Genomic DNA, 24,738 nt, shown 5'->3' with positions numbered 1-24,738 from the left:
CTACTGTCTAAGAAGGTTGCTTTTTTAGTGGCGATCACTTCGGCTCGCAGAGTGTTGGAGTTGGCGGCATTGTCTTGCCGCTCTCCTTACCTGGTGATTCACAAGGATAAGGTGGTCTTGCGACCTCATGCGTCTTTTCTTCCGAAGGTGGTATCTGAGTTTCACCTTAATGAGGACATTGTCCTGCCTTCGCTCTGTGCGAAGCCTAAGCACCCAAGGAGGTTGCATTGCATTCCTTGGATGTTGTCAGGGTGATCAGGGTTTACCTGTCGTCCACTGAATCCTTTCGGAAGACTGATTCTCTTTGTCCTTTCTGAGGGACCTCGGAAGGGCATGGCTGCGTCTGCAGCGACCATTGCCAAATGGATCAGACAGACCATTGAACAGTAAAAAGGGGGTAGAGGGAATGGCGCTGTCTGATATAAATAGAATGAGGGCCAATGGTAGATATGGATTTTTAGAAATGCTGTATAACCATATTAAAAAGAGAAATAAATAGTGTAGAAAAAAGAGATAAATTTAAAATCCCAAATGTGGTGAAAAAAGAGGGGATTAAAAGGACTGCATAAAAAATACTAATATATGCATAAAAGGTGAATATTATGTGTAAAAAAAAAAAAAATATGTAAAAGGTGTGAACCGGGGCCCAAAAAAGTATATATATTATATTATGCACAAATAGCTAAACGCATGAATATGTGAACATCAAATTCATAAAAAACATACAACCATTAATAAAGTACAAAGAAACCCACTAAGGGGTGAAAAGGTCACTAAAGTGACAAGTGCATGTGTTGTAAAATGATATACTATAAAAGATAAGGTGCAGTCGATATAAGGTGGTAAGTGCTGAAGTGCTGGTGGTATTAAATGTGAATATACACAAGTACAAATATGTGACGTAAAGCAAAAAAGCAAGGTGTTTAAAAAATATACATATAAAAAATATGTAAAAATAGTAATATATAAAATAAAAAAGAAAGTCCAATGGTGCACAAGTGCTAGGGTGATGAGGGTTCCCCCAAAAATATAGGTGGCACACTTTAGATCAACCAAAGGTAAACGATAGCCCCGTGGTCGGTGACCCCTAAGGTATATAGCACACTCACCAGAGGTACCCACCCCACACAGGGGTAAAGAGTGGGTATAAGTGGCATTCCAGTGGTAAATCCTAATCTCTTCTATCGGTCCTGGGATGGGACATCTATGGGGTATCTGGACAGCAGCAATCCTAGGCAGAGCTGGGATCAGATGGTATCCTGGTGGCGGGGATAACTACTCCCAGTGTCCACAAGGGTCTGATATTGCAGATGTCCGGATGTTGAGAAAAGGCACAATAGTGTAATATTGCTAATAAGGTATTTATTACACTTAAAAGTAGGTTACAGGTACTCACATTTACGAAGAAAAAAACGAGCAATGTAAAATGGCGCGTGTAACCCAATACGGTCCACCGCTCTGTACAGGAACCGGAAGTGATGCGACACGCCGTACGCGTTTCGTAATCATACGTCCTCGGCAGCAGCAGTTATCCCCGCCACCAGGATACCATCTGATCCCAGCTCTGCCTAGGATTGCTGCTGTCCAGATACCCCATAGATGTCCCATCCCAGGACCGATAGAGGAGATTAGGATTTACCACTGGAACGCCACTTATACCCACTCTTTACCCCTGTGTGGGGTGGGTACCTCTGGTGAGTGTGCTATATACCTTAGGGGTCACCGAGCACCTCACTGCCCACCACGGGGATATCGTTTACCACTTGCTGATCTGAAGTAACCACGGGGCTATCGTTTTACCTTTGGTTGATCTAAAGTGTGCCACCTATATTTTTGGGGGAACCCTCATCACCCCAGCACTTGTGCACCATTGGACTTTCTTTTTTATTTTATATATTACTATTTTTACATATTTTTTATATGTATATTTTTTAAACACCTTGCTTTTTTGCTTTACGTCACATATTTGTACTTGTGTATTTTCACATTTAATACCACCAGCACTTCAGCACTTACCACCTTATATCGACTGCACCTTATCTTTTATAGTATATAATTTTACATCACATGCACTTGTCACTTTAGTGACTTTTTCACCCCTTAGTGGGTTTCTTTGTACTTTATTAATGGTTGTATGTTTTTTATGAATTTGATGTTCACATATTCATGCGTTTAGCTATTTGTGCATAATATAAGATATACTTTTTTGGGCCCAGGTTCACACCTTTTACACATTTATACTCTTATATATATATATATTTTTTTACACATAATATTCACCTTTTATGCATATATTAGTATATTTTATGCAGTCCTTTTTAATCCCCTCTTTTTTTTCACCATATTTGGGATTTTAAATGTATCTCTTTTTTTCTACACTATTTCTCTTTTTAATATGGTTATACAGCATTTCTAAAAATCCATATCCACCATTGGCCCTCATTCTATTTATGATATCAGACAGCGCCATTCCCTCTACCCCCTTTTTACCTTTCTTATAGTCTTCTGACTATAATTAAGGGAGGCTGCAGTCTAACTAATATCTATATCCGTATTACCCATAGCGCGGAGTTCTCCATTACCTAGACCATTGAACAGGCCTATGCCTTGAAGGAACGGGTTCCACCCTTCCCTGTTAAGGCGCACTCTACCAGATCTTTGAGTGCGTCCTGGGCCTACTGGCATCGGGCCTCGGTGGCCCAGGTGTGCAAGGCTGCGACTTGGTCGTCGGTGCACACCTTTTCCAAATTCTATAAGGTGGATGTTCTGGCATCAGCTAATGCCTCCTTTGGCCGCAAAGTGCGGCAGTGCCATGAGGGACCCTTGTTTTGTTGTGGGTCCCTGACTGTTGGGGTTGTTTATCCCCTGGGTTATTTGCTTTCCTGGGCTGTTGCTCCTGTTGAGCCTTTTTCTGTTGCCCAGAAGGCTCTCTTACTGTGCGTGTAAGGTTCCTTTCTCTGATGTGGGTACTGCGTTGCCTTTTCTACGGTTGCGTCTCCCACCCCTCATGTCTACACTGCTTTGGGACATCCCAATAGTGATGACTTTGAGGTGGCGGCGACTGTCGGAGGACGTAAGAAAACTGAATTTTTGTAAAATCTTACCTGTAAAATTCCTTTCTCTGAGTCCTCCGACAGTCGCCGCCCCCGCCCCTCTTTTGGTGTTTTTTCTTGTACACTTACAGCTATGATACCAAACTGAGTTGGGAGTGATCACTGCAGGGGGGTATTGACCAGTGGGACAGCCCCCATGGGTGTGTCTATGCAAATGCTTTTGTTCTTTTAAGTCTTATGCCTAGCTACTCCTGCTTAGAGGTGGCGGCGACTGTCGGAGGACTCAGAGAAAGGAATTTTACAGGTAAGATTTTACAAAAATTCAGTTTTTGTGACCCACAGGAGAAATATAGCCAAAAAAAAAACGATGGCCATATTTCTGTTTTAAAGTGGTTCTAAAGGCAGAAGTTTTCTAACTTAATGCAAAACTTTTCCTGCGCAATTCCCAAAAAAAATGATGATTTTTACACGTAGGATTGTAAAAAATCTCTTTACAATCACTTTAAATGTAACCGCTGCTTCTGAAATCTACCAATTCCTAATGGAGCATCACAAGTTAGGTCACTGAATTTTGTTGATGGGGGGGATGAGCAATTTTTCTTTCTGGTAACCCATTGTTGCAAGAAAAATAAATTGCTTCGTGTATGACCTGCCTTAGGGTCCATGTACACGGGACGTTAGAAAAAACGTCCTGCAAAGCTATTTCTGACGCCGGGAAAAAGCAGCTGTTAAACGTGCTTTCAGTAGCTTTTTCCATTTGCGTTATTGCACGTTTGGCCACGTTGCTTTTAGCAGCTTTTTTCTGCCTCCATTCAAAATCAATGGTTCCCTATGGGAGCCTATTGATTTGAATGGAGGTCGCACCGCAAGTCGGATCCGACTTGCGGCGCGACCTGCACTGTGAGAATCTTGAGGGGGAACTCCACGGCAAAAATGGGAAAAAAACTGCCTGGGGTTCCCCCCTAGGTTCCAAACCAGGCCCTTCGGGTCCGGTATGGAATTTGAGGGTAGCCCCATGCCGAAAAAACGGCGTGGGGTCCCCCCCAAAATCAATACCAGACCCTTATCCGAGCATGCAGCCCGGCAGGCCAGGAAAGGTGAGGGGACGAGCGAGCGGCCCCACCCCCCCTGGACCACACCAGGCCACATGCCCTCAACATGGATTCTGATGATCCCCCTGCCCGCAGACCCCCACAACCACCGGCCAGGGTTGTGGGGATGAGGCCCTTGTCCTCATCAACATGGGGGCAAGGTGCTTTGAGGTGGGGGGTGCAGAGCTCCCCCTGCCCCAAAGCACCAACACCCCCCCATGTTGAAGGCATGTGGCCTGGTGTGGTCCGGGGGGGGTGGGGCCGCTCGCTCGTCCCCTCCCCTTTCCTGGCCTGCATGCTCGGATAAGGGTCTGGTATGGATTTTGGGGGGGGGCCCACGAAGGGCCTGGTTTGGAACCTGGAGGGGAACCCCACGCAGTTTTTTTCCCATTTTTGGCGTGGAGTTCCCCCTCAAGATTCTCACAGTGCAGGTCGCGCTGCAAGTCGGATCTGACTTGTGGTGCGACTTCCATTCAAATCAATAGGCTCCCACGTTTAGTCACGTTCGGCCGCGTTTCTGCGTTTGAAACGTCGGGAAACACACGTTCGAACGCAAATAATTGCGTTCTAAAAAAAGTCCCTGAACGCAACTGCCTGCAAATGACTGTAAACGACCATGTGTACATGGACAGATAAGATAACATGGAGCTGCGTTCAGGGGCTTCTGAAAAAAATGCCCAACTGATCCTAAACGGCCATTTCCAGCGTCCCGTGTACATGGAGCCTTAGAGGGACATAATGCCTGCTAGTTTTGGTGTCTGAAAAAATATTGATGGGCAAGAATTTACTTTCACCATGTATACAGGTGTTCGCAGGCTGCTGTGTACTGGCTCCTCATGTGAAGATTCTGTACACTGAAATTCTCATTATTATTCTGTGAAATGTGGAATAAAATATACTGCTTGGGGAAAATGTAGTATGCTATAAAAACCTCAAAAGCCTCCTTGTTTTATAGGCATTTTCCTAACCCTGGCCACTGCGTATTGTAGAAACTGATCCATCAGTGGATGGACACACATGCCGTTAATAGTTATAACAAGTGCTGGGGACACGTTTCTTGCATACTGTAATAATTTGTACCACGTTAATATCTGATATTTCAGTTACCTTAAGTTTTCCTCTGAATTAGATTTCTGCTGTACAATGAGGGAAAGAATTATATGAAATTGGGGTCCTGGATTGTAATAAAGCCATGGTTACATGTAGTCTGCCAGCACTCTGTATATTTTCTCTTGTTTGGGTATAGTATTGATGGATTTGTCGTCTTTTCTCCTAGTGGATGTTCCTGCAATTAGTGCCTTCCTGGAATGGATCCCTAAAACAATTGCTGCCTGAAGCAGATGCATGGTTCTCCAAGCGCAGGAAAGGTTGGTGCCTGCTTTTATATTGGAGGGGAATCATCATATCCTATAGTTGACACTCTTCTGCCCTGTAAGATACTGAGAAGTAGCCATACCTGGAAACCTTTTTTCCATTTGGAAGAAAGGTGATGAAGATCTTTTTGTGTGAATCCTGCACTGCATTTGCTCTTCTCTCAAGTTGGCTGCGCGTGCAGTAGCTGTCTTAATACAATAGCCAGCAGGGGTGATTCCTCTATGCAGGTTGTTTAGCATGAATGTGGAATCAATCATTTTCTCTTGTTCAGGCTGCAGGGTTAAAGGAGAGAAATCTAAGCCTGCATGGCTAGCGCAAGACTATTGTAGAGCAGGTGCTAAAAGACCTTGCTAAGATCTGCCCACTGTTGTAAAATAATAATTTTGTAGATGAAATAAACACTATTGTAGTCTACTAAAATACGACTAAAACTAAACTGGCATTTTATTCAAGACTATGACTAAAACTAAATTGAAGTTTGACATCAAAATTAACCCTTTACTACCACATAAGAATAAATAGGTGGAATCTACTAAAGTGCTGAAAGAAAAAAAAAAAAAGAAAAGCTTTTCTTTTTTTCTTAAAGCTTAATTTTGGTAAAATATTCAGGCAATATGTGCAATGGCTTAAATAATGTATTAAAATTTAAACCCATTAGATTTCAGTTGAATAAAATGTACTGGAGGTTTTAGTCAACTAAAATATGACTAAAACCTAAAATCATTCAGATGACTAAAATATGACTAAAATTAAAATGGTATTTTAGTCAAGACACTGACTAGACTAAACTACATTGAAATGTGTCATATAAATTAACACTGCTATTATCGTTTTATCAGTCTGTGTTGTATTAGGAAGTAATTCTCAGCATCCCTCTAGATGGGCCGTTGAGGTTCACTCAACAGTGGGCTGAATATGTCCAACAGCCATTTTTCAAATGGACCACATTGGGTCTAGTCTAGGTCCTGGTATGCATCGGGGTCCTGAGAAAAATATTACTGTAAAAGTCTAGCCTAGGATTGATTGTTTTGCACATAGTTATGATCAGTGGCTGTAATAGCAAAGCTGCTGTGTCTTCGGCTTCTATAAAGGGACTTGGGCAGCATCTGCAACAAGTGAGCACCCTGTCTACCGAATTTGCTTCAAATCCCTGTCAGTATAATAGAGAAGCAGTACTATGAAAGCAGTACTATAGTCCAAGGCAGATGGAAATGCACAAGTCACTAAGAGGCTTTCCTACTCTTAATGCAGAACAGTGTAGTTGCCGCTGAATATAGGAGTCCTCTTTTTAGTTCTCCAGGGGTCTGAATTGATCGATAAGTTGTAAAAGGAGACACTTCCATTTTGCAGGACTTCTGTTGTTCTGGCATTAGATTGAGAAGTATTGGTAATGGGTTTAGAGAGTGTTGATCTGGTGGCACAAAAATAATCTCGGCTACCCTTCTGTCATTTTTTTTTATTCCCCATCCAGAATAATCATGATGACCGTTCCAAAAACTGTGTGCATTGCGCTGTTACAATATATCCTTGAGCTATCTACCCAGGCACTCCTAGACCAGTTTTTTTAGGTTTATTTTTTTACCATGCAGAATAAGATAAATATGATACCACATATATGTGGATTAATGCCAGACAAATGTATATTTTTATATCATTTCTAACACTACCAGCTTGCATTTCTTTTTATTACTGCGCTTGCAGTCGGACTTTATGGTACACATGAGAGAGCACCATTTCCTTTTGTAGGAGCCCCTACTATTTCATTTTGTTCTAAATACTTTGTTCCAGAGTGCTGGGTTAATAGGATAATCAATATGTGGTCAGTACAGATTGTTCTACAGCCCAACTGTGGAGCTTGTTTACATGTAAAGTTGGTTATTCTGTAGAGGTTGTTTTATAGATGTCAATTCAGTTCAAGTTGTTTCATAGCAAGTAAATTTAATATTGGCAAACTGCTGAACTGTGCAAGCATTTCATGCTTTTTGGATACTTGTATATAATGAATCAAGTGCTAGCATAAGTTTAGCTGTATTGTGTCAAGCCACAATGGAAATCTTTGTTTTGCTGTTAATCCCTGTGTTTGTGTCATAGAACACTGGGGTGGATTTACTAAAACCGGAGAGTGCAAAATCAGGTGCAGCTCTACATAGAAACCAGTCAGTTTCTAACTTAAACTTTTTCAATTAAGCTTTGACAAAAAAAACCTGGAAGCTGATTGGTTTCTATGCAGAGCTGCACCAGATTTTGCACTCTCCGGTTTTAGTAAATCCACCCCACTGTTACACAGCTCTGGTCCTCAATGACCACCATTTTATTCCCTGGGGTCTCTGCTAAAAAAAAAATATATGTTTGGGGGTTCAGAGTAATTTTCTAGTAAAAAAATTATGATTTTTACACGTAGGATCGGAGTGCCAGAAATCGCCCGGTATGGAAGTTGTTAAAAAAAAAAATAATTAAATGAAAAAAATCTCTTCACAAACACTTTAAATGTAACCACTGCTACTGAAATCTACAAATTCTTAATGGAGCCTCACAAGTTAGGTCACTGAATGTGTTGATGGGGGGGGGGTGAGCAATTTTTCTTTCTGGTAACCCATTGTTGCAGGAAAAAAAATTGCTTTGCGTATGACCTGCCTTAGAGGGACATAATGCCTGCTATTTTTGGTGTCTGAAAAAATATTGATGGGCAAGAATTTACTGACACGTTTTTGTCAATTGCTTAGGGCAGTGGTCATCAACCTTCCTGGCAGGGGGCCTCAAGTGCAGCCATTGACATCACCGAAGTGCTGCACATAACATGCAGTAAATGTAATGCTACAGAAAGGTCTCAGACCTTGAAGATGTGCAAAAGGAGAGAGTCCGAGTACAGGCATGTTACCAATGGTGTCAAAAAATGCAAACATGCTATAAGAGGAATTGGGGACTGGGGAGTCCTAGAATGGAGATGTATTTTATGGGGCTGCTCGAGATCACTTCCATTACAGGCCTTGTATGAATCCTTGCTTCTGCATTTATGTTTCCTAATTGTGGCACTTTTTTGATGTTTCTCTCAGCAATATATATTATAAACTATTAGAGGAAAACACATACAAAGTGAATAAGGGGGGTTAGCACAAAAAAAAAAAAAAAAAAAAAAGTAAGTGGGAAAGAAATAAAACCCAGTCTAAAGAATAATTTTGTCTTTTTATAGGTCCGAAGAAACACCTAGGCAAAGTAAAACTGACTATTGTCCACACAGTGGGGTTTATTTGCTAAAACTGAATGGCAGGTCTGCATAGAAATCAATCTGCTTCCAGTTTTTTATTTTTTTTTTCGAGCTTAATTGAACAAGCTGAAGTTAGAAGCTGATTGGCTACCATGCACAGCTGCACTAGATTTTGCAATCTCCAGTTTCAATCAACTTTAATATGTGGAAAATGGTCACAAGTTGGGCACCAGAAGCTTAGGGAACTGATGATACAGTGCACTCACTTGCAATTAAATGATAAATAAAGGGGTGTGTCCCATAAAACCAAAAAAAGTAAATATACTGTGTATCAGGTGAGTACAAGTAAAATAGATCAAATATCCTGATGTGTGATAGGTAAAACCCTGAAAGTGCCGAAGTGCAATAAATAAATTGATGACATAGACAGTGTATTTATTGTGATGTACAAATAATTAAATCAATCCAGTGCAGGAATAAAATGAATCAATTATTTAGTGATATTACTGGCACTGTTACTCTTGTGAGCGCAACATGCCAGTAGAAAACATCTAAGTGGAAAGTGAAACCAGGGAAAAAATCCCTTAAAATAAATGTCAGCTGCAATCACCTGTGTGACCACTAGGTGTCGCGCTGTATATACAACCTGCCTTGTACAGAAGTTAGGCAAGAGTGAGTCTTCGAGGGTCCCCCTCCGCAGTCAACAAGGCACCAGTTGGCGTGTTTCCATATGGAAGGAAAGAAGAGGGGAGCCCCGTGAAGTATCAATCGCAAATATTGAAAAAAGAACGTAGTATCCACTCACTGTGAGAGTTGTGATAGCTGCCTCGTATCAGTAGCACTCGCCGGGAAGCTTCCGCGTTCCACGGCGGTAGAATCTCAAAACCGGAAGTGACGCTGTGACGCAATGGACCCGCCCTACGCGTTTCGTCATCGTCTGCTGCAGCTGACATTTATTTTAAGGGATTTTTTCTCTGGTTTCACTTACCACTTTTATTTCACTTATATGTTTTCTACTGGCATGTTGCTCTCACAAGAGTAACAGTGCCAGTAATATAAAAATCAAAAAACGTGCTGCGCCAGAAGTGCACAAAAATAATTAGTGATTACATGAATCAACAAGTGTTATCAACAAAATATGGTGTCCATCATATGTGCTCTGATGAAACCTAAATGTTCATATAAAGTGCTCCAAAGTAATGATTAGTATATCCAGGTGATGACAGGACAGCCTCAATCCCTTGTGAATCAAGCAGGAACCACCAGTGTGTGAACTCCCTCCACCAGTAAGATTGGCCTCTCACCTTGATACCAGACCCAAAAGGGCCAGCATGAGCATATCAGGGGATAAACAGACTATCACAGGTAACCTCTCCAGCCTTCACCTCCGGGGGTTGCCGGAGGTGCCGGAGAGTAGCACCCGAGCGATCGGCGTCAGGCACGCAGGCTCCGCCTCCATAGGGTGCTACTCTCCAACACTGAATGCCATAATAGCAGGCACGGCTGAGTGCCCAACAAATGTGAGTTACCCCTTTATGCTCAATAAAAGCTCATTATTTACATTCAGAGAGCACTAGATCTTTGCTTTATCTTTATTTTATGTCCTGGCAACCCCCGGAGGTGAAGGCTGGAGAGGTTACCTGTGATAGTCTGTTTATCCCCTGATATGCTCATGCTGGCCCTTTTGGGTCTGGTATCAAGGTGAGAGGCCAATCTTACTGGTGGAGGGAGTTCACACACTGGTGGTTCCTGCTTGATTCACAAGGGATTGAGGCTGTCCTGTCATCACCTGGATATACTAATCATTACTTTGGAGCACTTTATATGAACATTTAGGTTTCATCAGAGCACATATGATGGACACCATATTTTGTTGATAACACTTGTTGATTCATGTAATCACTAATTATTTTTGTGCACTTCTGGCGCAGCACGTTTTTTGATTTTTATGTTTTTGTTGTGAGGTGTGGACACAATTTGTGTATGCAGCCGGATTTATATATTGATTTATTCTAGCACATTTTATACACATTTGAATTTCACTTAGTCTTGCGCTGATAGTTTTTTCACTATAGTGCCAGTAATATCACTAAATAATTGATTCATTTTATTCCTGCACTGGATTGATTTAATTATTTGTACATCACAATAAATACACTGTCTATGTCATCAATTTATTTATTGCACTTCGGCACTTTCTGGGTTTTACCTATCACACATCAGGATATTTGATCTATTTTACTTGTACTCACCTGATACACAGTATATTTACTTTTTTTTGGTTTTATGGGACACACCCCCTTACTTATCATTTAATTACAAGTGAGTGCACTTTATTATTATTTATCTGCACAAAGGTAGCGCCGTTTACAACCCCTTTCTGCACTTTATTTATATCCTGACCCCTCTTGGGGTTTTGGTTGTTGGCCGCTTACACCTGTTAGTTGTTCACGCTTCACCGCACACTCCATAGCGCTGGTCATTTTCTGCCTTTATTTGGTGATACAGTGACTCAGATTAATTTTACTGTACATGTTCTTGAAATCCTAAAAATGTGACCTATAGGGGTTTCAGGGGAGTTGAGAACTGCGGATATGGAACAAAATGCCTAAAATTACCCCTGTTTTGTGTGTGTGTAATAACACATTTTTACTTTTTTTTTTTTTTTTTTTGTAGAGTTGGAGGAAAGTAACCTTGTGTTCCTGGAAACTGAGCAAGGCTGCCCATTTGTGCCAGTCTTCAGGTTTTTGAGAATGCAGTACATCATCAGTGACCTGGCATCAGCAAGAATTATTGAACGGGATGCTTTGATCCCTTCAGGTAAGAATGAGAAGAAATGGTATTGTGCTGCAGTAGTAAGAAAAGCTGAGTGAGTAAAACAATGGATATGAAGTTGGCAAGCTTTATAAAAAGTGCCTGTCATTTTAAGTAAAAGTGATCCTGTTGCAAAACATGAGCTAGAAAAGTTAGGAAGGATTATATTTGACTGTCCACCTAGGTCAGGAGTCTTTCCTCTGTTGGAGTTCTAAGGTGACTGGAGTAATATGACAACTGTGCAGCGATGCCTCCCTAAAGTTCTTGAAGTTCTTGAACAATGAACAACTGTACCAGTCACGGATTACTTAATTTCACAGCCAAAATGTATTAATTGACTCATGATACATAAGTCCCATTTTAGATAGTATACTTCAATTTTACTGTTGACCTCCAGTATAATATGTCTGGAGGAGTTGCATTACCAAATGCAGGCCAAATAGAGAGAAGGTATGGTAGTGTGCTTGCTTAACTGGAAAGTGAGCAGTCTCTTTCAAAAATCAAATCTATACTGGTAATAAAAAGTACATGAACCCCTTGGAATTAACTGGTTTTCTGCAGTAATTTTCCATAAAATGTGATCTAATGATCTGACGTCACAACAATAGACAAACCCAATGCGCTTAAGCTGATATTGCACAAACCATTCTAATTTCTCTGGTCTTTACAAAACACACCTATTAAACATTCATAGTGTTGGAGAGAAAAGTCAACCCAAAGACTAATTACTTTAACTAAATTGAATTGGAGTTAGTAGTTTGCACACCTGGAGTCCAATTAATGAAATGAGTTTGGATGTGAGCTTTAGAGCTGCTTTGATTGATAAGACACTCAAACATGTTAAGATTGCTGTTCATAAGAAGCATCAACTGATGTGAACCATGCCCCATTAAAAGGAGCTCTCTGAAGACATACAATCAAGAGTAGCTGATCTGCATAAATCTGGAAAGGGATACAAAGCAATCTCAGTGTTTAGGCAGCCATCAGTTGACAGTTGGACAAATTGTCCTTTAACCACTTCCATACAGAGCAGTTAGACCCCCTTCCTTCCCGGACCAATTTTCAGCTTTCAGCACTCTCACACTTTGAATGACAATTGCTCAGTCATGCTACACTGTAACCAAACAAAATTTTTATCATTTTTTTCACACAAATAGAGCTTTCTTTTGGTGGTATTTGATCACAACTGGGTTTTTTTTTCTTTGTGATATTAGCAAAAAAAGAATTTTTTTGCAAAATTGTATAATCGAAACTAAAAAAAAGTGTTTTTTAATTTTTGAAAAAAAAACACTTTTTTAGTTTCTATTATACAATTTTGCAAAAAAATTCTTCATACATTTGGGCCAAAATTTATATTGCTACATATCTCTGGTAAAATTAACCCAAATTAGTGTATATTTTTTAGTCTGTGTGAAAGTTATTGAGTCTAGAAGCTATGGTACCAATTACTGAAAATTGATCACACCAGATGTACTGATGGCCTATCTCCTTTCTTGAGGCCCTGAAATGTCAGGACAGTACAAATACCCCCCAAATGACACCTTTTTGTAAAGTAGACAGTCCAAGGTATTTAGTAAGAGGCATGGTGAGTTTTTTGAAGTTATAATTTTTTCCCACAATTCTTGGGAAAATGAAGAAAAACATTTTTTTTCATTTATTTTTCCCCACAAAGTTGTCAATTTATAAGCCATTTCTAACACATAGCATGTACAGAGCAAAAATGACACCCCAAAATACATTCTGCTACTCCTTCTGAGTATGGTGATACCACATGTGTGAGACTTTTACACAGCCTGGCCACAAAAAGAGACTCCACGTCCAAGTAGCACCTTCAGGCGTTTTAGGAGCATAAATACACATAAAACTTTCTTACTACCTATCACACTTTTCAAGGCCCTAGAGCACCAATACAATGGAAAAGTCCACAAAATGACCCCATTTTGGAAAGCAAACACTCCAACGTATATTCTATTAGGCATTATGGGTCTTTTGATCTCTCATTTTTTTTCCACAGGTTTTTGGAAAATGTGGGAAAAAAATGAAAACTTTTTTTTTTTACACAAAGTTGTCAATTTATAGGATATTCCTAACACATAGCATGTACACAGCAAAAAAGACACCCCAAAATACATTCTGCCACTCCTCCTGAGTATGGCAATACCACATGTGTGAGACTTTTTCACAGCCTAGCCATATAGAGGGGCCTAAAATCCAAGGAACATCATCATGCATCCTAGCCACTTGCCTAGGCCTATTTTTGACATTTGGTGTTTACAAGCTAAAATCAGTTGTTTTGCTAGAAAACTGCTTAGAACCCCCAAACATTATATATTTTTTTTTAGCAGAGACCCTAGAGAATAAAATGGAGATTATTGCAATATTTTTTATCACACCGTATTTGCGCAGCGGTCTTCCAAGCGCAATTTTTTTTGGAAAAAATTCACTTTTTTAAATTAAAAAATAAGAAACCAGTAAAGTTAGCCCAATTTTTTTCCATAATGTGAAAGATAATGTTACGCCGAGTAAATAGATACTCAACATGTCATGTTTCAAAATTGCGCACGCTCACGGAATGGCGACAAACTTTGGTACTTAAAAATCCCCAATAGGCGACAATTTAAAAATTTCTACAGGTTGCCATCTTTGAGTTACAGAGGAGGTCTAGGGCTCAAATTATTCCCCTTGCTCTAACGATCGCGGCGATACCTCACATGTTTGGTTTGAACACCGTTTACATATGTGGACGGGGTTTCTGTATGCGTTCGCTTCTGTGCGCGAGCTCACGGGGACAGGGCGCTTTAATTTTTTTTTTTTTTTTTACTATTTATTTTATTTATCATTTTTTATTTTTACACCGTTTAAAAAAAAAAAAAAAATGGATCATTTTTATTTCTATTACAAGGAATGTAAACATTGCTTGTAATAGAAATAGGCACGAAAGGACCTCTTTTTTGTGAGATCTGGGGTCAAAAAGTCCTCAGATCTCACAAGTACACTAAAAGATAGAAAAAAAAAAAAAGAAAAAAAAAATTATTATATAAAATGAAAAAAAAAAAGGACCTTTTCAACCGGTTGCTAGGCAACAACATTTTCCGTAGCTCCGGTCCTCCAAGACCATAGAGTCAAGTGAGGGCAAGCTTGCCCTCACTCGACATCCTGTCTGTGAGAATCCGGGACCGGATCGTTTTTCCCCCGCTGCCGGCGGGTCCGGTAAGCGGGGAAAAGGACCGGAACGCGGCGGGAAGGGGGGGGGGGGCGCCTCTTCCGCCATCCCGGAAGGGTGATCCCACGGCGAATCCGCCACTGGGACCACCCTTATCGGAAAGCCAACCGTCCACCATTTAAAAAAATACCAGGGTTATGGCAGCTATCTGCTGCCAAAACACCGGTATTTAGGTTTAAACGGAGGACGTATATAAACCTTTTTGGACTTGGACATGGTGGCTGTATGAAGGGTGACAGGTACTCGGGTACTTTGCTGGGCAGGTGACAGGTACTCTGGTACTGATGAGCAGGTGGCAGATACTCGGGTACTCCGATAGGCAGGTGACAGGTACTCGGGTACTCTGATGGGCAGGTGACAGGCAGGTGATAGGTACTGATGAGTAGTACTGATACTGATGGGTGATACTGTACTGATGGGTACTGATGATCAGTACTGATACGTGATGGGTACTGATGAGCAGGCGGCAAGTACTCGGGTACTTCAGGCGTCAGGTACTCTGATGAGCAGGTGGAAGGTACTCGGGTACTCTGATGGGTAGGTGACAGGTACTCGGGTACTCTGATGGGTAGGTGACAGGTACTCGGGTACTCTGATGACGGGTACTCAGTTGACAGGTACTCAAAGTACCCGAGTATCTGTCATCAGAGTACCCGAGTATCTGTCATCAGAGTACCCGAGTATCTGTCATCAGAGTACCCGAGTATCTGTCATCAGAGTACCCGAGTACCTGTCATCAGAGTACCCGAGTACCTGTCACCAGCCCATCAGAGTACCTGAGTACCTGATGGGCTAGTGACAGGTGCTCTTTATTGGGGGGGGGGGGCAATCAGTGTGTTTAGCGTGCACTGTAATCGGTAACTAGCTGTTACCACACTCTCTTCCTCACACAGGATCAGTGTGTGAGGAGAACACGGTGACAGCTAGTTACCGTGTTCTCTGTTGACATTTGTGACCGGCTGTGATTGGACACAGCCGGTCACGTGGTAAAGAGCCAATTTCAGTGGCTCTTTACCTAGATCGGGGATCGACTCTGTCCGAGGGACGAGCCTCGTCCCCGATCGCTGCTCTGCGCGCCCCCGGGGGCGCGCATTGCAGAGAGAATGAGCGGCTCGTCCCACCGGGAGACCCGAGCCAACAGCCAGGACATCCGCCGGCTGACCGAAGACCCGAACCAATGTATAAACCTGAAAGCCTGGTCATGACATCACTTCACGTTAATGGAGCCTTAAAGGCGCCAGATTTAAAAAAAATGACAGTATTCAAAACAGCCAAACTTGGCGTTTTAAATGCTTTAAGTGCAGAGGAGGGGTTTGGGATCTTTTAGACCCCCAGGTCCCTCCATAAAGAGTACCTGTCACTGCCTATTACTATCACAAGGGATGTTTAAATTCCTTATGACAGCAATAAAGATGATCAAAAAAAAAACCTTTAAAGGGACAGTGTAAAAATAAGCGCCCACGTCCCTCCGTGCTCACGCGCAGAAGCAAACGCATACGTAAGTCCTGCCCACATATGTAAACAGTGTTCAAACCACACATTTGAGGTATCTTCACAATCATTACAGCGAGAGCAATAATTCTAGCAGAAGACCTCCTCTGTAACTCTAAACAAGTTACCGTTAACATTTTTTTAAAGCGTCACCTATAGAGATTTCTAAGTACAGTAGTTTGTCGTCATTCCACAATGACATGTTGGGTATTGATTCGGTGTAATATCATCATTCACCTTATTCAAAAAAAAATTGGGCTAACTTTTTTGTTTGTAAAGTGTGACATAAAATATTGCAACAATCACCATTTTATTCTCTAGGGTTTCGGCTATATATATATATATATATATATATACATATATATGTGTGTGTGTGTGTGTGTGTGTGTGTGTGTGTGTGTGTGTGTGTGTGTGTGTGTGTGTGTGTGTGTGTGTGTGTGTGTGTGTGTGTATATATAATATATTTGGGCGTTCTAAGAAATTTTTTAGAAGGGGTTAGTCACTGCTGCCAGAGGGAGTTTGACCAGCTTTTAACTCCAATGGTTCACCTACTTTTTCCTCCAGCATTGTGAATGTTTAATGGGTGTGCTCAGTGAAGGCACAGAATATTAGAATTGGTTGTGTGTTATCAACGTCCACAGGATGATTAACACGCCTACCCTGGAACACCCAGGATGGTGCCCAGCCACCATTTGTTATCTTGAACGGATGTGAGTGCTTAAAGCGGAGTTCCGGGCAAAAAATCGATATTTTTTTTTTGTGCCCGTCCGCTAGTTCTGCATCACCTGAAAAGGAATTGGATAGTTAGGGTTTTTTTTTTTTTTAAAACTCACCTTGTAATTGAAGATAGTAAATACTCACCTCAGGGTACTTCCTCCCTCAGCGCCGCGGCTCCACTGTCACTTCCTGTCTCGCGATGATTCCTGGGAGCTGAAAGTCATCGCTCCCAGGAATCAATGCGACGGCACCGGCCCCGCTCGTCACTTCCGGGCGACGCCGCATTCCCCTGCTAAACAGCTTCTGGGCATGCCCAGAGGCTGTTTAGGAATGCGGCGTCGCACGAAAGTGACGAGAGGGGCCGGTGCAGGCGCATTTTGGGAGAAGACGCGGAAGAAGACACAGAAGAGGACCGCGCCGGCTTCAGCTGCCCACAAGAGAGATGGAAACGCTGTGGAAGAAATTTTATAAGTAAGTATTTCTTCTAAAAGGTAAGTGCGAACCGGGACAGATCAGAGGCTAGCCATTGTGGAATGTACTAGCCCTGACTGTCCCGGGGGTATGTTTGTTAAAAAATGACTTCTGTGCCCGGAACTCCGCTTTAATATATCTTCAATGTTCTAAAGTCTACACTTAGAGGTGCCTCTTCTCTCTTTTTTTACTTCCAGCTTCCTTGGAACTTCTGGCTTATGGTTCATTTGATGACAGCCTTAAATGTTGGACATTTTTATCATGTATAGAACATTATGGACTTTTTCTAGATTGTGCAGCTGATGCGCCGGATTCATGTTTTTTAATACTGTTTGTTAGATGAGGCTCAGATCACATTTTATGGCAAATTACTGCAGAAAACAAGTTAATTCCACAGGGTTCACAAAATTTGTGGTGCCACTATATTTGTAGAAATTGAAGCTTCCTTTTAAGAAGTTGACATATAGAAGGCACTGCTGGAATTTTGTCCCTCCAGATACTGCTAGGGTAAACCTGTAAGTCTTCTTTCACACGGCCGATCCAGATTTCTTCTCCGCTGCGGGACTTTTTTTTTTTTTTCACGGAGCGGATTACATTTGTGTCATCCGCTCCATATGCCCGCCTATCATCCCATCCGTTTGCGGATGATATGCGGACATAATGTAAGTCTATGGCATTGCGGATGTCAGCGGATGACACCGCTGACATCCGATTTTCCTTCCTTTCCGTTTTTTGAACGGATGAAAAAATAGGGTTCTGTTCCGTTCCAAAAAACGGAACAGAACTGAAAGGAAGAAAATCTGATGTCAGCGGATGGTATTCCGCTGACATACGCAATGCCATTGACTTACATTATGTCCGCAAATCATCCGCAAAAAAATAGGATGATTTGCGGACAAGCGGAAAGGTCGTGTGAAAGAGCCCTTAGAGTTAACAGTCTATTTCAATGCTAACTCAATGTATTATGGTGTTACTGGATAATTGCATATGTAACTTAGTGTTTATAAAACAATTATTGATGTTAAAGTACAATGAGACAAATACTATTTATTACTGCTAGCTTGTTCCATTGTACCTGCTAATTGGTTAATTAAAGAATCCTTGTCCCTTCTACATAGCATTACATTTCATTTACTTTAGCTTACAATTCCTGTGTCATCTTGAAATTATCTCTTGTCCTCCAGTGTATCAATTGTGTAAAATAAGCAGTCAAAGTCAGTGTTGAGCCTTTTAGTACAGGTGCTAAATCTTAAAAACTCACTTCTTGCTGTAATAAAATAACTTAACATTTTTGTTTTGGATGAAGTGGAGAGGGATTAGAACATTTGTCAGGTTTATATTGATGCCTGTGCCCCTCTTTTTGTTCTGTTTGCCTTTATGATCGAAAGTGAAAAGAAAACCCCAAATGTTGGGCGGTCCCCAGAACCGAAATAGAGGGAAACCCCAGTTCTGGTGACAACCAAAGATTCCCTTGTTTTGAAGTGATTTCTCCTTACTTCCTTTTTTTGCTATGGGACAGAAAGTGAAGGGAAATCTCCCCAATGGTACACATATGGAAAAAAACAAAAACCTTACCAGCTATGACCCTCCCTTACACTCTCCGAAAGGAAAAAAAAATGTGCCTTTTAAGTGTATTTTATGTTTTTTTTTTTAACCCTTATTTTCCCATACCGATCATAAGAACACTTTCACTGATATAATGTAAATTTGTTCTATTAGTGTGAACCTTTCACTTAAAGCCACTTTATATGGCGACACCTGCCTCTGACTAGAGCAAGTGGAAGCCATTTTGTGATAATTTGTTTGTTCTGTGATTTTACTATATTGATGTGCAGTCCTGGGAAACATTTGTATCTGTTTCAAATGTATTGCATTAGCAGTGTCTGCTGTCTAAGTAGTGCAGGATAGTGAGCACGCTTTTTGCTCTGTCAATCTGCTTATGCGTTGCAATATATAGGTGGATTATTTCTAAATTAGCTTCTCTTCAGCACAGATGCTGATTTAATTTTCATATGGATATGGAACTTATAGTGAGGATCTCTTCAGACATGTAATTGAAAAAGTATAGAATACCAAGCATGTAACATTGTGAAGCTTGGATTAAATTGACTTTAAAGTGATTGTAAAGTCTCTATAATTTATTTATTTTTTTTAACCTTTTTACGCCCGCCCACCATGTGTGGCGGCTGATACGCATGCAAAGTCAGGACGTCACATCCTGGCAGTTGCCGGGTGGACGCGCGAAACTGTGGGAACTTATAAGGACTCCCTTAGAAGCGTTCTGTCCCTCTCTACAGGCAGACGGATATCTCTCTGAGGCAGTAGTAGGGAGGTAAGGTACTCTGGCTGCATGTGACCTAGTGTTTAGCGAGCTGTAATATACGGATTATTTATATAGCTCACGTTTTTGGATGGTTTTGATTTTTTTTTTTTTTTTTTTTTTCCACTTGGATCTCTCTAGGAATTGGCTATAGGGCTCCACCAGGATTTACTAAGCAAGGGAGGTGCTGTATAAGGATCATAGTCTGTATTCACATGCTATTTGTATGATTTTAAGGTTTTCTCTTCTGTACTACTGGATTTCCTGCAAACCTATTTTAAAAAAATGTATGTATAAATAAAATATTTGATACTTTTTTTTTTTTTTTTTTTTTCTTCCATGATTAATAATTTTTATAGAGAAAATTTAGTTAATTTCATGCAATATATTGCCAGTAAAGACTATCCATTGCAGGACTAAGTTCTGCATTGTTTTGTCTATATTGTATATTTCAGGATGTGGCATGGGTAGAGGTCACCCTTTGTGCAATCCTATAAAACAAATTGCTATTATGCATGACAGGGATTGGAGATCAGACAGCAAGAAGGGGTGCTGCTGATGCTCTGCATAGCTGAATAACCGTGGATGGTAGCCGTGGCATCTAGGAACAGAGCTGAGAGAGTAATTGGGTTGATTGCAGGCAGATGTGTCCCTGTCGTCTAATGCTATTGTTTCAGAGGCACAAAACCATTAGTGCCGGTTCACACTGTTTCGACTTGTCAGGCGACTTGGTCACCTGACAAGTAGCAGTCCATGCTGTGCAATGGAACCGTTCTAATAGGAGCGACTCAAGTCGCTCCGACTTAGAAAAAGGTTCCTGCACCTTTTTTTTTTTTTTTGCAAAGTCGGAGCGACTTGCATTGACTTCCATTATGTGAAGTCGTTGCAAGCCGCACCGAAGTCGCGGTGCACGGACGACGCCGAAGTCGGGTCGGATCAGTGTGAACCAACACTCAGACTAGTCTTAACATGTGAACAATAGTGCCATTGAAACAATTTAATAACTATACACCAAAAAAATTGAACACTTTTTTTTTTTTAAATCTCTGCGAGAAGAGCTACTGTATAGTATCGAGCTATATTGTAATAAATTGGGCTTTACATGTGCTTTATGTTCATATAAACCTTTACCTATTCTCTCCAATTTTAGAAAAAAATATTTAATGTAACACTTGCCTAATTTGGAGAATGTTAAAACCATTTTGATTCCGTTTTCTGTAGGAAAGAACAATTGACAAGAGGGAGGAAAGGTCATTGTACCTTCTCAATATTGTTTAACATTTTTGCCCTTCAATCAACTAGTGTGTTTTTCTGCACAGTTAACTTAGTGCTGATGCTTCAAGCACACAATAAAACTTTTATGAAACAAACAAAATGTCAGAGTGGGAAGTGACAGCTGCCTTCTAAGGTATTTGTTTAGGATGACACGTCTGCTACAGGATTTCTGTTAAACTGAATGAGACTATGGTTACTCTTTTATTTATGCTGTACACTTTTGTTTAGCCAGAATCTGCTCCACCTAGGGCTGGCCATACGTCGGTCAGTTTTTCGTTTAGTTCAACCTGCGGGTTCAACACAAAAAGACTCAATTCCCTCATTTAAATATTTGATGTGGATATGGGAATTCTCCCTGCTGTGTCTTTTTGAAATTATGACTGCAACAGACTACACCCCCGTAGTCAGAGAATACACAAATCTGTACTGCAGCCTGCGGCACTGCTAAAGCACAAAAAATACAGACGGGGTGATTTAAAAAGAAGTCGAACAGTAGATAAACTTCTGTTCAACCACAGTTGCCACACATGGATCGAAATTCGGCTGGTCTCTGCTAAACCAGCCAGAGTTTGATCCATGCATGGCTAGCTGAGGGTAGCCAATATGGAGGTTTCCCATATTCCCAAAGCCAACTAAGACTTTTCTGCTTCACTTGCTGATCACGTCGGTCCTGTACGAAGACTTTGCCTAACCCAGAGAATTTATTTTCTCTTCCTAAACATTTCACCTAACAGTAGCCTATGAGATTTTTTTCTTCGAAAATGGGCACCTGTAGTAGACCCTATCATTTCTTGCTTTAACAAGACCCTCACAGCCCCCATGGAGGATATTGTATTCAAAGACCTGGGATATAAGGGGCTAGAGGCCAAGTTTTCTTGGACAGGCCCTGCCATGCAACCCACGGTTGTCAGTCCATTGCTGTCTGGATTAAGCCCAGTTTCATCCTGATGGAAGCCTCAGTCAGTCCACAGTCAGTTGAACCTTTTACCTACTACCTTACACTACTGTATGAATGGCTTGGCAGATACACTTTGCAAAGTTTCTAGGATAAGTCTTCCCTCTGTCATCCAGTGCAGCAGTTCCTTGAAGGATTACTTTTTCTTTTGAGCAAATGCCTGTATGACCTGTTATTTACATCATGGCAATAACCAGATAAGAGTATTCTTTTTATTTTTTTATTTTTTTTTTTTCCCCCCCAAGAAAAAAGATGTTCTGCTTCAGAGGATAAGAACGGTAATTTCGTCCCTTAGTCTTCTAGTCTAAGACCGGAAAATACTGTCATATGAACACATGGCCTTCAAACCAGCCAAGACTGGTGTCAAAGCCACTTGACAGTGATGGTGCACCCCCATTTCTTGTGTGTGTTAAGGGGGGGGGGAGGGTGTCCCAGAAAACTTCATGCCTGGGTCCAGAGCGTTGTTTCCAGGGTCTACGAACTAGAGTTTTGTACTCGGTCTCCTACCTGCTTCATGTTTTCCAGCTTGTCTCCTTCCTTGTCATTGTGGATGAATTTGCTTTTTGCTTTTTGTTGTTTGGCAGCTTTTTCTCAAGGGCTTGTTACCCTTTTCCCAGGAAAATGCTTTCAGAGATTTTTACTTATTCTCAAACTGAATGGAGGAGTTCAAACCAGGCTGGATCTGAAGACTCACTCTCCCCATTCAGGCTGTGTCCCCTTGGGATCTCTGAATGGTTCGCTCAGCTCTACAGGAGCAACCCTTTGAACCTACTAAGGATATTCCCTTGTCTGATCTTGCCTGTAAGGTGTGGTCTTTCTTGTGGCGTCTTTTTGTCTTTTTTTTTTTTTTTTTCTATCACCTCTGAGAGGATAGTCTGAGTTGATGACCTTATCTTGTGAGGAGCCTTTTTATTGGTTATACCAGGACAAAGTTTTCTTGAGGCGTATGGCCTACTTCTTTCCAAAGGCAGTCTTTCTTCTACCTTTAATCAGGATCTTCTCCTTTTACTTTCTTATGTCCAGCTTTGAACATCATATGAAAATTGTCAACTGTCTGGACGTGGTTGCATTCTTGACATATATTTACATCTCCACTAATGCCCGTTTTTACAAAATCCTATTCCTTCTTTGTGATTCCTGCTCCGCTAGGTGGATCAGAAAAGTTTTCATTGGACCCTATAGTCTGAAGATAGGGTTCCTCCTCTCCCTGTTAATGCACACATTACTAGATCTGTTAGTGCTTCTTGGCATCAAACTTTTGCTTCTCAGATTTGCAAGGCTGCCCCCAAGACTTCTGTTCACATGTTTAGATTCAATTTAAGTGTTACAAGCTTCTCCCTAAGTTTGTATAGCCTTCTTGACCCATTTATTATGTGAGCCTGGTGGTATTGGCTGCGTTGCCCTCTTCCCCAGCTTAGGTATCTGTCATAAATTGAGGTAGAGTGTGTGTGTGTGTACGGCAGGGGTCCCAAAACCCAGTGCCGCGGACCGGTACTGGTACTGTTTACTCAGCCGCTGCTCAGCCTCAGAGACCAGGCTTGATTGAATCACCGCCCAATGCACCGCCCCATAACCCCTGTTCAGTCCACCTCCGTGAGATTCTCACTCTCATAGGAACGGAACCCTGCGGACTGCGCATGTGTTGGTTTTTCCCGCTCCTGACTTGCAAAGCCGGATGCCTTGTGAGACCATAGCGCTGGGGAGAGGCATGGAGAAGTTGCAAGAGGCTTTACTGGTAGTAAAATATTTCACTGCACATAGAAAACTCTTAAAAATTGACACGCTGCATCTGGTGGCAGGCTACGGTGCACGCTGCATCTGGTGGCAGGCTAAGGTGACTTCCTCAAAATGGGTCTCTGGTGTTAAAAAGGTTGGGGACCACTGCTGTACTGAATGGCTGAGAAAATAGGATTTTTAACTAGGGCAGAAAAATCTGTTCTCTGGAGTACAGTACAGGACCTAGGAACCTCCCCTCCGTTCTTTTGATCTCCCGATTTTCCTTCTTCAAAACTGAGGCCAGCAGAGCGTGGGGAGGTGTTATACCATTTGTTATCGATTTACTGTTCAAACAGTAAGTGCAATGGAAGCATTGTATATATCAGGGATATGCAAACTGTGGCCCTCTCAGATGTTGCAGAACTAAAAGTCCCATGAGGCATAACAAGACTCTTGACAGCCACAAGCATGACACCTTGAAGCAGAGGCATGATGGGACTTGTAGTTTTGCAACAGCTGGAGGGCCACAGTTTGCATATCTCTGGTATATATCATGAAGGTAAAAACTCAAAGTAAACTTGCAAATATGCATAATTTAAATTGGGGAACACATTTTACTAAATCCCTTTTTAATATAATGTTTGTCCACACAATAGCAGACAAAGTAAACAGACCATTACTTACAATGTGTTCTAGAATAATGATCTGATTTTCCTGGCTGATGTGCTTCAATTTAGCTTGTTTCATAATTATTGTACCAACCGTTGCAGGAGGTTTGTGCGATTGCCATTTCATCAACAGCTGTTAGTGCTTTATGCACATAGCCTCTGCTGAATAATCTGTCTGTGAAATGTACGCTTGTTGTGTTTTTGTTTGGTGTATGCTGAGGACAAAGATGTATCTGCTGTCCTAGTACGAAGGTATACGTCAGGATAGCTCAGAACAGAACACATCTGGATGGCTACGCAATCATACATTTACTGGTGAAGGCTGACAGCAGGGCATAATTGCTGTTGAAATTATATTTCAGAAA

General features: G+C 41.4%; 1 protein-coding gene across 1 annotated transcript in view; it reads left to right on the top strand.

Annotated features, from left to right (window-relative positions):
- GMCL1 (germ cell-less 1, spermatogenesis associated) overlaps positions 1 to 24,738 on the top strand; it is a 295,564-nt gene that overhangs the window by 171,802 nt on the left and 99,024 nt on the right. Inside the window, exons 9-10 of the mRNA XM_082254811.1 lie at positions 5,421 to 5,511; positions 11,400 to 11,543. Of these exons, the coding sequence (XP_082110937.1) occupies positions 5,421 to 5,511; positions 11,400 to 11,543 (235 nt within the window). The remainder of the gene's footprint in view (positions 1 to 5,420; positions 5,512 to 11,399; positions 11,544 to 24,738) is intronic.

This window comes from Pelophylax lessonae (assembly GCF_965119305.1).
Source record: "Pelophylax lessonae genome assembly, chromosome: 4".
Taxonomy (NCBI): domain Eukaryota; kingdom Metazoa; phylum Chordata; class Amphibia; order Anura; family Ranidae; genus Pelophylax; species Pelophylax lessonae.
The sequence above is the reverse complement of the archived record's forward strand: the minus strand, read 5'-3'. Positions and strand labels throughout refer to the sequence as shown.